The 13,988-nt window shown below is 41.5% G+C and overlaps 1 protein-coding gene, 1 long non-coding RNA gene and 1 other non-coding gene across 3 annotated transcripts; 1 reads left to right on the top strand and 2 right to left on the bottom strand.

Annotated features, from left to right (window-relative positions):
* Positions 1–726: 726 nt before the first annotated feature.
* LOC144380458 (uncharacterized) lies at positions 727–4,149 on the bottom strand. Its single transcript, XR_013444615.1, has 3 exons — positions 4,046–4,149; positions 3,852–3,946; positions 727–848 (listed from the first exon to the last, which is right to left on the bottom strand). It is a non-coding gene; the product is annotated as an uncharacterized LOC144380458 (long non-coding RNA).
* On the top strand, positions 4,024–4,160 carry LOC118540426 (U8 small nucleolar RNA). The gene has a single exon (XR_004919630.1). It is a non-coding gene; the product is annotated as a U8 small nucleolar RNA (small nucleolar RNA).
* Positions 4,161–8,954: 4,794 nt separating this feature from the next.
* Positions 8,955–10,709, bottom strand: LOC118540420 (melanoma-associated antigen B18-like). The gene is made up of 2 exons (XM_036099562.2): positions 9,662–10,709; positions 8,955–9,545 (listed from the first exon to the last, which is right to left on the bottom strand). The coding sequence occupies exon 1, from the start codon at positions 10,697–10,699 to the stop codon at positions 9,683–9,685; it is 1,017 nt and encodes a 338-aa protein (XP_035955455.1). The 5' UTR covers positions 10,700–10,709; the 3' UTR covers positions 8,955–9,545; positions 9,662–9,682.
* Positions 10,710–13,988: the final 3,279 nt, after the last annotated feature.

Below are 13,988 nucleotides of genomic sequence, written 5' to 3' on the forward strand. Positions count from 1 at the left end.
ATATCTATATACAAAAGTTTGCTGAAAAAAAAAAAACTAGCCTTACTAAGTGTGATTTACTGTGATGTTTGCTAATAATTCTAACCCATACACTATATTAAAATAATAATAAAGGCCGTACTTACCTCTGAGGAGGTTTCAGATGTGCTGTCCTTATGCGAACCCATGGATACGGATAGCCGTGGTCTCTGGCGCCCTCTGAGAGTCACACAATGAAGCAGTAGAAACTGTCCCAAGACACACTGGGAAGATACAGGGGCAGAATTTTAAAATTCTTCCTCCACTGATGATGTCCTATGCATTTATTGCAGGCTACACAACCACCCCAACTTTAAGGCACACAGCTCACCTCCACCACATGCTGGGGGGAAAATACTTACCAATCACCTATCTGAGCTAAGATTTGTGCTTTGTTTTCTTTGGCATATAGCTAAAGACACTTTTATCACATGCATATCATTCCCCACCCCACCACCACCCCAAAAGAGTTCTCTTCTCTATATTTAACAGCAAGAAACCATCTAATTAGAAAATGAGCATAAGGCTTGAGCACACAGTTCACCAGAGAGGACATATGGATAGTAAATAAGGAGATGACAAAATATTCACGTCATTATCCATTAGTATAATGTAATTTTAAGCCACAACAACATACTGCCACTTACCTACTAGGATAGGTAAAGTAGAAATTACTGAAAATAGCAAGTGCTGATGTGGGTATTGAACAAGTAGATCTGACATTCATTGATGGTGAGAGTGTAACATGGTCCAGGATCTCTGGAAATCAACTTGCTCGTTTCTTACAAAATTAAACATATGACGGAACAAGCCCCTTCTGAAAATTTACCCTAGAGAAATGAAAATAGATGTTCACACAAAACACCATACACAAATGTACATAACAACTGTATTTGTAATAGCCCCAAACCAAACCAGAGGTAGCACCAATCTCCTTCAGTGGATAAATGGATAAACTGTTGTACTGGGAATACTATTCAGCAATCAAAAGGGATATACTATTTATCCTCACAACTTGGATGGATCCCAAGTGTATTAGGCCTACTGAAAAAGCCCATTTCATAAAATTATGTAATTATTTTTAATGCCATTTGTATAACATTTTCAGAAAAGAAAAATTATACTAATAGGGAATAGATCCGTGGCTGCCAAGGATTACATTTGCTGTGATTGTAATAAAGAAGGAACACTAAAAATAGAACTACCCTATGATCCAGTAATCACGCTACTGGGTATTTACCAAAATATACAAATAATACAGTAATTCAAATATGATATATGCACTCCGATGTTCACGCCAGCATTATTTACAACAGCCACACTATGGAAGCAGCCCAAGTGTCCACTGATTGTTGAGTGGATAAAGAAGATGTGGTGTATGTATATATATATACATGCATACATACAATGGAATAATATTCAGTCATCAAAAAGGAATGAAATCTTGCCATTTGTAATGACGTGAATGGAGCTAGAGTATAATGCTAAATGAAATAAATCAAGGAAAGACAAATACCTTATGATCTCACTCATGGGGAATTTAGAAACAAATGAGCAAGGGGGGAAAAAAGACAAACCAAGAAACAGACTCTGAACTATAGAGAAGAAACTGATGGTTACCAGAGGGGAGCTGAGTGGGGAATGGGTGAAATAGGGGATGGGGATTAAAGAGTACACTTATGATGAAAAAAAAACCCCAAACGAGAAGGAACATAGGGAGTTTCTTTGGGGTTTGGGGAAATTTCTGTGTCTGTATTCTGGTAGAATTCATACAGATTTATACATGGGATAAAAATGTCTTTACCTATATACCAAAGAAAACAAAACATAACAAAAAGCACTGATTGCCTGTCTACTTGAGTCTGGTGAAATCCAGATTTGATTGCAGTTAAATACAATTCTACCAATGTCAATCTATGAGTTCTGGTAAATGAACTATCACAATGTAAACAGATTTGTTTGGCTGAACTGGTTGTAAGAGCCACGGGAACTCTCTGCACTATTTTTACAATTTCTATGTAAGTAAGTATACAATTATTTCAAAATGAAAGATTTTAAATAGGGAGGCTGTAACTTGCACAATTATTAGTGTTTGTGCACAATTATCCAGTTTTCTGTCCTAGGACACAATTTCTGGGGTCTAACTGCAGTTTACGGAGCCAAATGATAATACGCTTCTGATAGATGCAGTGATTGCAAATAAAATGCAGAGCTATACAAAGATAGTGGGATATGAGACCTACTTATGCAAATGTGGAAGGAGAGGCAAGGAGTAATCTGTGTTATGATTGGTGGAAAAGATAAAGCAGCAGTCACAAATAAAAGGGGAAAACCTGCTAAAGGGAGACTATACAACTTCTATTAAATTTCTAATACAGGGAAATAAACCTTATTTCCTGTCCCCTTCACTGTACATTACTCTCACTCAGTTGCCACTTAGGCAATAAACGCAACTTTTTTAGAAACACAAATCCTCCCCACACTACACAGTGAGTAGTGATTTACATTGTGCTACAGTTCATGTGATAACCTGGAGATGGCTAGTACAGATTTTTTTTTCAAGTACATCCAGTCTAGTTTATTATAACCATAAAGATACAGCTCTGGACTCCATGTATCCCTGTCATCCGTGGTTATTTTAATAAACAGTCCCATCGTCACAGATTCTCCAGCCACCCTACAAATGTCTGCATTCTGAGTCAACCTCTTACCCTAGGAAATAGCTGGTGGCAATAGAGGCCACCAAATGCAGCCATAGGACACCTGGCCTCTGGTGTGCCAGGAGCTCGGGAACCATGGAGGACAGCCCGAGTTGCAGACACCATCCAGATCATTTTTTCCAGACATGTCCACACTCCGCCCTTTATCTGTAGAATCACTGAGGCAACTGGCCTAAGCATATCCCCCCCTCAATTTCCACCTCCCTGCAGTGGTAGGCCCCTCCCACTGCTCACTGGTACTCTTGGCCCATCTCAGCTGTCATCACTTAGCAAACCTGCCCTGCCTGCGACACTGGTGGGGATGCAGTGAGCCCCACAGCAGCCAAGAGCTATAGCCCTGCCAGGATCCAGCATGCAGCATCACCACCTGATGCGGGAAAGCCATCTGTGGTCTGCCTGACTTTGGGCAAGGAGCTTTCAGAGACAGGGTGGGGTGTCTGGCACACCTCTAGTCCTTTCATCCAGTAGACCTGCCCACTGAGACCACCTCACAACTTCAGCTGGTGGTGGCAATTTGGAGATTTGCCAAGCCTATTAACAGTTCCTGGACCCTCTACCCACATTCCCAGCTCTTCTCCTTACGGTTCTTTGTCCGCTTTATGCTCAACCCTCGATCCAGAAGGTGACCACCAACCTGCCCTGGGCTCTTCTAGATGAGGTTTTACATGTGGTCTCTCGCTCATGGGCTCTGGCAATTGCTCTGACCTCCAAACTTCACTAGCTCAGGGTGTCCTGCCTGGCTCCACTGCTCAGCAACTGATCCTTCTGTCAAGTCCTTGCTTTTACAAGTAAAGGAGGAATGTCTTTCAAAATAATTAAAGTATGCCGAGAAAAATCCAGGCACTCAAGACATTAATGCAGAAATCCCACTCTACAGGGGTAAGGGATTCATTGAATTTATATTCAACCTGTTTGGAAAAAAGGAAATAAAAAGTAAAACAATATGGAGACCATCTTTCACCCCAAAGTTTGACCATGATTTTGAAGTATGATGAATAAAACGCCTAGGAGGATGTAAGGCATTCACACACATTAACTGGACAGACTATGAAGTGGTATAGCATTTTTGGAACAGAAGGTCAATACTTGTAAAAATTCTATCTTCACACTCACCCGCTTTAATCAGGCTTGCACTTTGCTACATCTTTCCTATGAGAGCGCAGGCACATTTGCCCAAGATTTCATGTTCAAAGATGTTGATTTCAGTCCTGTTAATCATAGCAACAAATGGGAAACAATTTATATGTCCATTAGGAGGAGAATGGTTAAATTAATTATTGCACAAACATAAGTAGGATGATCCTTACCTGGTCTTTCTTTTGGGGGGAGGGCTTGGAACTAGATGATTGGAGTTTCCAACAATACATGCTTAACGTCTCTGTGTAATCAAGACTTGCAATGCCCTGATTGCTCCTATCTTCTTCCTGACGAGGTCTCCTTCAATAGGCCAAAAGGTCTATGAAAAGATGCTCAAAATCATTAATTATGAGGGAAATGCAAATCAAAACCATAATGAAATATCACCCCATATCAGTTAGGATGGTTATTATATAAAAAAAAGTATTGGCAAGAATGTGGAGAAATTGAACCCTTGCACACTGTTAGTAGGAATGTAAAATGGTGCAGCCACTACAGAAAACAGCATGGAAGTTCCTCAAAATATTAAAAATAGAACTACCATATGATCCAGCAATCTCATTCCTGGGTATAAATACTCAAAAGAATGGAATTCAGGATCTCAAAGAGATACCTGCATTTTTACCCTCCTTGTAGTACTATTTACAATAATTGCCAAGTTACGGAAAGAACCTAAATGTCCACTGAAGAGAAATGGATAAAGAAAATGTGATATATATATATATATATATATATATATATATATATATTTCTATATATCTTTAAGATTTATTTATTTTAGAGAGAGCATGTTCGGAAGTCGGGGAAGGGGCAAAGGAAGAGAGAATCTCAGGCAGACCCGCGCTGAGCACAGAGCCCCATGCAGGGCTCAATCCCACAACCCCAAGGATCATGACCTGAGTCAAAACCAAGAGCCGGACACTTTACCGACTGAGTCACCCAGGTGCCCCATATGTTTTAGTAAATATATACACATTCACACACACACACAGTTGATAAAGGAAATTTTCAACTTGTCTTGTTTGTGGGCCCTGCTCCTAGGCTCCCTCAGAAGCTTTACTTTAACATTCACCAAGGTCAAAATGACTCAGCAAAACCTTGAAACATGAGCTCTATTTCTGCCTTGAGCACACTGTACATCTGCTTCACTAAAACAATGAGGAAAGGAACATTCCAAACATAAAGGTAAAGAAAAAAAACCTCCCTGGCTCCCATAAGATGAAAGTCATACAAGCCTTGCACATACTAAAAACATAAGATAAAGTCTATAACTTTCTGTAATGTCCTTTGTCGTGATGATTTCTAACTCTTTATGTAAAAAAAACCATATCTAACCCTGCACCAAACGTTCTTTCCCTGAAGTGCTCTCTTCTTTTTGAAGATTGTGTATCCAGGGCAGCTGTCCCAACTTGGGCTTGAATAAAACTCTTTTCCTTTCCCTTTAAAATTAAAAAGATAAAAAGATTTGTTCATTTTGGGTCAACACAGTAAGACTATTATTCTGCCTTAAAAGCGGAAATCCTGCCATTTGTGACAGCATGGGTAAGCCTGAAGGACACTATGCTAAGTGAAATGAGCCAGTGACAGGAGGACAACTGCTGCGTGGTTCTACTTACATGGGGCACCGAAAGTCATCCTACTTGTAGAATCAGAAAATAGAACTGTGGTTACCAGGGGCTGGAACACGGGGAGTTGTTCCATTGATAGAAAGTTTCAGGTATGCAGGATGAATTAATTCTAGAGATCTGCGGTACAACATTGGGCCTACAGTTAACAGTAATCTATTACACACAATTTTCTTGAGGGATTTCATGTGACGTGTTTTTAGAAAAACAACCAAAGGGACACAAGGAAACTTTTGGAGGTGATGGATGTGTCTGTTACCTTGATCGTGACGATGATTCCACAGATGTATACATATGTCCAAACTCATCAAACTATAAAGTATGAGCTGGCTTTTGTATATCTCAATAAGGCTATTTTAAAAGAAAAAAGAAATCTAGGGATCAGTTAATAGAGGGTGATGGATCCATATGTCCTGTCATGGAAATATCTTGGGTTCATTTTATTAAGTCAAGGTTAAGAGGCAGAACAATATGTACACTGTTAATGACAAATCTTAAAAATTCAATATATTATTTTTAATATATTATTAAATATATTCAATATATTTTACTCACCTTCTAAAATATAGGCTTCATCTACATAATGCAGGCTTCATCTACATAAGAAAAAGCCTCAGGTCAGCTTAAAAATGACACACATCAGATTGTTCATTGTGATTATCTCTGAGGAGGGGGCTGAATTTTGAGGAAAGGGGAGATTGTAATTTATGTGTATTGTTCGAAGCTTTTAGAAGAACATATGTACTATTACCTTTGTTATTAAAATATTTAAATGCATCTCACCACGAAGGGAGTAGCTGTGCATTAATCAGATAAAGTGACTGATGGCTGATCCAACAGCAAACCTGCCAAGGCTTAAAACAACAAAAGTTTGTTTGTCATACACATAGTCTGATGTGGGCTGGCGGGGGCCTCCTCTGTCAGATGACGCAGGGCTCCAGGTTGCTCCCATCAAATGGCTCCACTTCTCAACAAGGATCTCCGGGTTTGCTGCTGAATGAAACAGAAAGCCTGGAGGAGGCATACTGGCTCTCAAATATCTTGGCCTGGAGGTGACAAACACTGTGTCTGTTCTTATTTCAGTGTCACCTTTCTGTACTCACCTTTTAAATGAATTCTAGAATCTCTATAGGATGAGAATGGTCTCCTTCTATGGAAGCATGGTCAAAACTTGTGAGACTGGGCAATCCTTAGCATGACTGAATGTGCAGGACACTTTGACAGATGCCATTAGGCCCAAAGACAAACCAGCATTTTCCTCCGGGGCAAGTACTGAGATAAGAGGCAGAAGAAGGGCAAATTATTTTAGTCTTTGCTGTTCCAAGATAGAATGTCTGTCAAGAAACCATTTTTTTCCCCTTAGAAAAACTCTCGGTTCTGAGGAATTCAGCCTCAGTAGATGTTTGCTGCACAGTGATTTCCACATTTAACAAATTACAAGGGAGCCTTTGATTACTGACCGTCCATGTAAGCTCAGTCACTGGTGTGTGTGTTCAGTGGCCAGTCTCACACCACACTCCTGCAAAATCCTACTGACCATATGCGTGCTGTTTACAGAACCCTCTATCTAACCTCAGTTACACCCCAAGAACCAGTATATTCTGTAAGTAAGACTCTAACCACCAGCTCATTTGGAATACACTTCGAGACTGTTGTAGGGATGGGAGGGGTGGTAATCCAGTATCTAAACTTCACGGTCTATGGTTTCACCAAGGGATGGAACCTCCGAGGTCCACTTGCAGGGAGGTGGAAGGCTCTAAGGGGAGGGCAGGTGATTCAGGACTGTCTGCATCACAGGAAGCTGGGTGCAGCCTCGAGCAGACACAGCGGAGAGCTGGTCAGCAAATGAGGTTCCTTTTCAGACAGGAGGGCACACTGGGGAACACTCAGGACACAAGGGCTGTAATGCAGGCAAGTGCTGGGACAAGAGGAGCCTCGCTCAACAAAGTGCACAGACAGTCCCCAAATCGTGCTTTCTTCTCACCTTCACCTTCCTTCACCAGGACCACTTCTAGCACTGTGGCTAGCGCGTCTGGGTTTTTAATGACCTGTGACACACATTGGACTAGTGAGAAGAATAGAAAATGAAGAGACAGAAGGTAGCCTCAGGCTGGAGGAATGGAAAAGTGTGGGCCCCAGTCAAATATAACCAGGGATCGAGTCCTAGCTCTGCTACTTATCAGCCATGTGAACTTGAAAAATTACAAGTTCTTCAGCTGCGAAGTATGTCTGATAAGCCCCATCCTGTGGGACTATTGGGAATAAATGTAATGGGTATGAGGCCCTTGGCAGAGTAATTGGAAAATAGTAGGTCTTCAATGAATGGTAGTTATCATAGGGTTTTTTGTTTTGTTTTGTTTTGTTTTTTTAACCTGCAGACGATACCATCCTCCCCTCTGGGGAGATTTACTATTTTAATTTTTTGAAATTTATTTTTTACTTCAGGAGAGATCACAGAATATGCAGCTTTCTAGGACAAATAATACCAAATTAACCCATAATGCTGCTTAGCAAGTAAAACAAAAGAAGGTTTTCCCAGTTCAGGATAAATTACTTAACTTGGGTGTAGAAGAGTCTCCCCCAGCCAGAGGCAACTCAGATGTCCCAGAATGTGTCAAGGACCAAGACCTTCACTCCCAGGTGCCTTTCCAGCCAAACCACCCCTGTTTTCACTCATTTCACCACCACCAAAAATCTAATCCTCCCTTAGAATTTGCAAAATTACACTCCCGATAATCTAATTAAAATGCCCTATAAATGCATTGGGACCCGGTTCTCCACCCAATTCAGAGCAAGGAGAGCCAACACAGTAACTTCTCAACATCCCACCTCAAAGGAGTAGCACCCTTATTAGATATTCCCTGAAGATGCTATGCCTAAAACAATGAGATTGTGCTCTTTGTCCAACTGCCCGTGAACAAGGACACAGGATACCTTCCATTTCTGCCTGTGGAGGAGATTTTCCTCTGGTTTACCGAGGATACCAAAGAAACATAGAAGCAGGCGTGCATTTCACGTCCTCCAACACTGAGAAACCATCAGTCTGTCTGGCCTCGGCTCACCAGTCCCACAGCCCCATGTGGCCCGCCATGCAGCTTAAATTAACAGTCTATCCCACCGAGGGGCTCATAGTGGCCTAAAAACCCCAAACCGCCTTTCTTCAGGGAATTTATACCTTCTTGCTCAGCCAGACCCCCTCCCCGTCCCACTTCTCCCAACCCTCTCCCTGCCTCCTTACCTCTTTACTCCTTCTTACTGGTCCTTTAGGTCTTAGAGGGTCCTTCTCCATCTTCTTTATATGATTACTGTTCCTGACTGCACAATCTAAGGCCAGGAGTGTTTTATATCCTAGCTTCTCCATTTCTAACACTAACTTTTACAGAGCAGAAGCTCAATTAGTATCTGGAAAATAAATGACCCAGCAAGCATGAATTCTAGTATTTAAACATTTTATTTCTCCTCCATTCTTTAATAAGCCAAACAAATCCATGTATGCATCTTCTATCCTTACAGAACAACAGATTAAAAAGTATAGGGGAAACCAAGAACAGAACCTCTTTTACTTCTCTCCCCTCCATTTTTTGATCCCAGTAATTTTACTGCTAAATTTTTTCACATTTCCAAGGGAATGCCTGTTACAACGCCATGTTTTATTGTTCTGTTTTGGTAAATATGAAAGGTTTCCCAATTTGTTTTACTAAATAATAAAACTCCTAATCTTAAATCTATTAAACAGAAAGAAAAAACCAAAATCATTAATAAATTTAGATTCAAAAATTATATAACTTTCTGTTAAAGAAATAACATTTGAAATATAACAAAAAGAAAAAGAAAGTGAAAGGAAGAGAGAAAGAAAAAAAGAGAGAAAGAAAAAAGAAAAGGAACAAAACCTTTAAGTTTACGAGATATAGCAGGACCACAAAGACGATATTCACTGTGTTCCTCCCAGACACACCCTGGGCATCTACTCCTTAGAGAATGTTGACTGCTTTTTCCTTCCACAAAGAAAACAATCTGCTTCAAGCTTCAACATTTGATATAAAACCTAAAAAAAAAAAAAAAAAGTGAAACTCCACGTTACTGACATACAGGAGGAAGGCAGGGATGATACACACTTCTCCAGCCCCGCCCTGGCCCGCCGCTGTTAGAACGGTGACGCACCTGTTCAACCAGCCGCCCACGTCACTTAGGGTGGGAGAAGCTGCTGGTCAAGGCCCTGGAGCGTGCACTGGCCATGGCAGCGGTCCGAGCCCTGGCTGTGGCTCGGGCTCGGGCTCGCTCTTCCTCATCTTTCAAAGCCTCTTCGTACCACGACGGGAAGGCACTGGGGACGGTATCATGAACCTTGGCTAAGAACTCCAGGACTCTCATCTTGCTGGTCTCGGCATAGGCCCTCGGGCCCCACAGGAACTCGTAGCGTGGAGGATCACTGTTGGCCACCTGGCGGTACTCCAGGTACTTTAGCTGCACCAAATCTTGGGTGATGACCTTCCTGGGCTCCCCATAGATGAAGTGCTTCCTGTCAGCATAGACGCCCATCATATTCAGGACTTCCCAGACTTGCTCCTCAGGGGCGCAGTTGCCTTTCATGAAGATCACACCCAGCACAATCATCAGGATGCCGGTCTTGGGTACGTTTTCTTCATGCATCGTGCCATCGACGGTGAGGTCGAGTTTGCTGACGAGGGCGTAGCAGTGCCGGATGGGATCCACTTCCTTCACATCAATCCCGAAGGCCAGCTCCATGTGCTCAGAGGCTCTCTTGAGGATCTCATTGAAATGATTCTTGTACTTTTTGATGACAAGCTTCAGCATGTCTGCCTTCCTAACTGGCTCTTTCTTTTGATACTTCTGCAGCAGGAAATGCACCAACAAAACTACCTTCTTGTTTAATGGGTCTCTGAATGAGACCTCAGCACCATTAGATGATCTGGAGCTTCCCTCATCTTGGCTTCCGGCACCTTCATCTGAATCATCGCTGCATGAAAGAGCTGCATCAGCACTGGTGGAAGATGCGGTTCCCGGAGGATGGCTAGGAGTCGCAGCAGCACGTCTACCCCCAGAGAGAGGACAGGCGGCGGAGGGGGACTCTCCTGCCGCTGCTCCAGTAGCCTCAGCATCCTTCAGAGCCTGGGTCTCACCACGGGCCTGGCGGCGTTTCTCACGGGCACGGAGCTTACTCTTCTGACCTCTAGGCATGGTGACTCTGGTCGGGGATAGCAGGCAGGAGTTAGGTGCAAGCAGTTAGGCTGATGAAGAGGTCACCCTAGAATATGGAAGAAGAGATGGTGGGCATAGCCTCGATAAGGATATTCTACTTGGGCTCCAAGAAAAGGTGCCTCTGCTTATTCCCTTAAGGGTACTGTTTTAGGAACCCATAAAACAGGGGTGAACAGGACTTCATGCACCTCCTCTCTTCTGTGGGGGCTTGTCACCTCAGTTCTAACTCAGAATACTAAACCTGACTCCCGATCGGTCTTTTGAAACCTCCCCCCACTGACTTGAGGCTGCCCCTTCAGAAAAAGACCTCCCATCCCACAAAGGCCCAACGCGGAAGTGAGGGGGCATTAAGCCTAACAGCCACGCTTCGGCGACGAGGTCGGGGCAGTGGGGGCGGGGCATGCCAGAATAGCACGGGGCTCTTCGAGCCACCTCAGTTCTGAAAGGAGAGCATCTCTTCAGTTCTAGCAAGTTACTCACCTTGACACCTCTCCAGTCCTGGCACTCCTCCCTTTGCTGGCATGAGACCACACCTCTACACCTCTCACAGCGAGGACTCAGGCTCCGCTGCGCATATAGCAGAAATCAAGGTGAGCACTTCCGGCCACGCCCACCGGGCTTCCCAGCATGAAAGCTCGCGTGGGTTTCTGGAGGACTCCCCTCAGTAATGGCGGCGGAGGAATTATGCGGAAGTCAAATGGGGTCCTTCCTGACTTCTGTCAGGCAGGGCCTGGGACTTCTTCCTCTGGTGAAGTTAGCTCACATCAGACCATGGCTTTCATTTCCCTCAGAACCCCCAGTAGGGAGTAAAGCGGGAGCAGAGCCGAGCAGCCATGACTGAGACCTTCCAAAACTGACCGGCGCGGGGGGGGGGGGGGGCAGCGGGGGCGGGGGGGGCGGGAACGACCTCTCTGTTGCCCCTTCTTTTCGGGTGGGTTCTCACCTCAGTCCTTATTCAGGGTCATACCTTGACGCCTTGGTGCTGGGCTATGTCTCTTCTGCTGACCCGAAGCCAAATCCATCAGGTAAGGCAGAAATCTGTAAATAATTTTAGGAGAATTGACATCTGTACAATATTCTGCTTACTGTAAATGAGCGTGGTGTATTGCTCTATTTGAGACTTCTTTTACCTAAGTCTATTAGTAACTTTTTTAAATATTTGCTTCCATAAAGATCATGTACATATTTCTTAGTTCTTTTTTTAGGTATATTTTGGATATTGCTACTGTTTTGAATGGTATATTTTCCATGATATATTCTTTTATTTATTTTGTGTGGCTAGACTTCTGATTTTGCTGTAGTGTTCTACATCAGTTTCCTGAAGTTCCTTATACATTTGAATATTTGACAGCCAGTTTCTTCGGAGTTTTTAATTAGGGGATCTTATTATCTCTTTTCATAATCCGTAACTTTTATTTTGGTATTCCTATGTATGGCTATATGCTGGCTATGCAAACCAGTCCAGGTTTGAAAGGTAGAAATGGTACCACACCTCCATGTCCTGTTTTGACTTTAGTGGGAATGTTTTAACATTTCACACTTACGTATGTGTGCTGTTGATTTTAGAATATGGAAATTCTATTCTAATATGTTTGTTAACAGTTACTGGCATGAACTGGTGTTGAATTTTTATCAAAGATCTTTTTCTCTACTCTCAGAACATGATAAAATGCTTTCTTTTCTCTCTCTGTTAACCAATTCAGTTTTTTCTAATGTCACATGATCTTTGCATTCCTTGGACACAGCCTCTTTCTTCATTTAATTCGCTGCTGTACTGGATACGCTATGAATTTATTTAGAATATGTATATGAGTAAGCTTGACTCAAATATTTTTTTCTTGGGGCATACTCATCTGGTTTTTGTATCAAGGACAGTTAGCCTGTTAAAGTGGTCGAGTAATTTCCCATCTTCTTGTACAGCTTGTAAGAGCTTACTTAAAGTGCTGATTAGCTTTTCCTTCATCATTTGGTTTAACGACCTTTCAACCTGGCTGACCCTGGTACAGTTTGAGGGCAAAATGTGCCCTGAAAATATATCAGGATTGAGTTTCAGGTTCTATTGGTCAATGAAAGTTTTATATTTCTTCATGGACCTATTCAGTGATTTATATTTTGCTACAAATACTTCCGTTTTACTTGGGTTTTCAAACTTAAAGACATATTTATAATAAACTCATTTTATTATAGAAAATTCTCCATCACATATAACATTACAAAGGATAAAGTAACTCAATATACCTGATGCTCAGTATCATTTATCTTCAATAGTTATAGGAAGCTTGTTCAGATTAAGGTTTATTTATATATTTGTCTCTTTGTTGGCAAAATCACTCCTGAAGTGACATTGTATTAATTCCATTAGGAGGCACAAAACATCTGTTGTTTCCTTTGTGGTAATGTTGGCGGTCATTGAGGATCATCAGTGTCATCCATTAATCCATTAGGGGCTGCTGAATTGTAATTCTGGAGTTCTGTCATTTCTTCTGAGATTATTAGCTGAAATATAACTATGGGTAGAGCCATCTGTTATCTTCCATTCTGTTTTCTTGAGGCAAGCCTTACAGTTGCCCCATTTTACTGCCTAGAGAGCTAGATATATAGATAAAGAAAGCTAGATTTTTTTGTCTAATCAGTATCAGTAAACTCTTTAGCTCAAAATTGTATTTTTTGTAATTTTAAATAACAAATCTTGCTTGAGAACTAAATCAGTTAGTAACTGGATGAATAATTCATCCATTAATAATAATTATTAATGAGCAGACTGGAATAATCCATGTTCAGGCCCTAGTCTTTGTCACATGACATTATTTGTGCCTACAGATAGTTATAATTTTGGAAAATAGAAAATTTTACTATAATTTATTCAAAGCTAGTTTTCTTTGAAGGAATATATTTTCTATGTTCTTTCTATATAGCTAACCAGTCAGTATGCAAGTTGAGTTTTATTTTTTTCTTTATAAATTCTAATGTGGACATGGCAGCTAGTTTTAATGTTATTACTATCTTAGCTTGTATGCATGTACATAAAAGATAAAATTGTGGACTCCCTCCTCTGGGTTCACAAATTTATTCAATATAGGGCTGTCCTAATAGACTCAGGACTCTATCCATTAATGTAGCCAATGCAAAAATATCTGACTTGTTTGAATAAATATGCTAATATGTACTCTCAATTTATTAAAAAAGATTTTCCAACTTCTCATTTTACTTGTTAGTAAATTAAATACTTAGATTTTTGAATGACTATTTACTTCTTGAGTAGGTCACT

Source organism: Halichoerus grypus, chromosome X (assembly GCF_964656455.1).
Source record: "Halichoerus grypus chromosome X, mHalGry1.hap1.1, whole genome shotgun sequence".
Taxonomy (NCBI): Eukaryota; Metazoa; Chordata; class Mammalia; order Carnivora; family Phocidae; genus Halichoerus; species Halichoerus grypus.

Excerpts from the sequence above, each read along its gene's own strand:
- LOC118540420 (XM_036099562.2), bottom strand. The coding sequence starts at position 10,699 with ATGCCTAGAGGTCAGAAGAGTAAGCTCCGTGCCCGTGAGAAACGCCGC.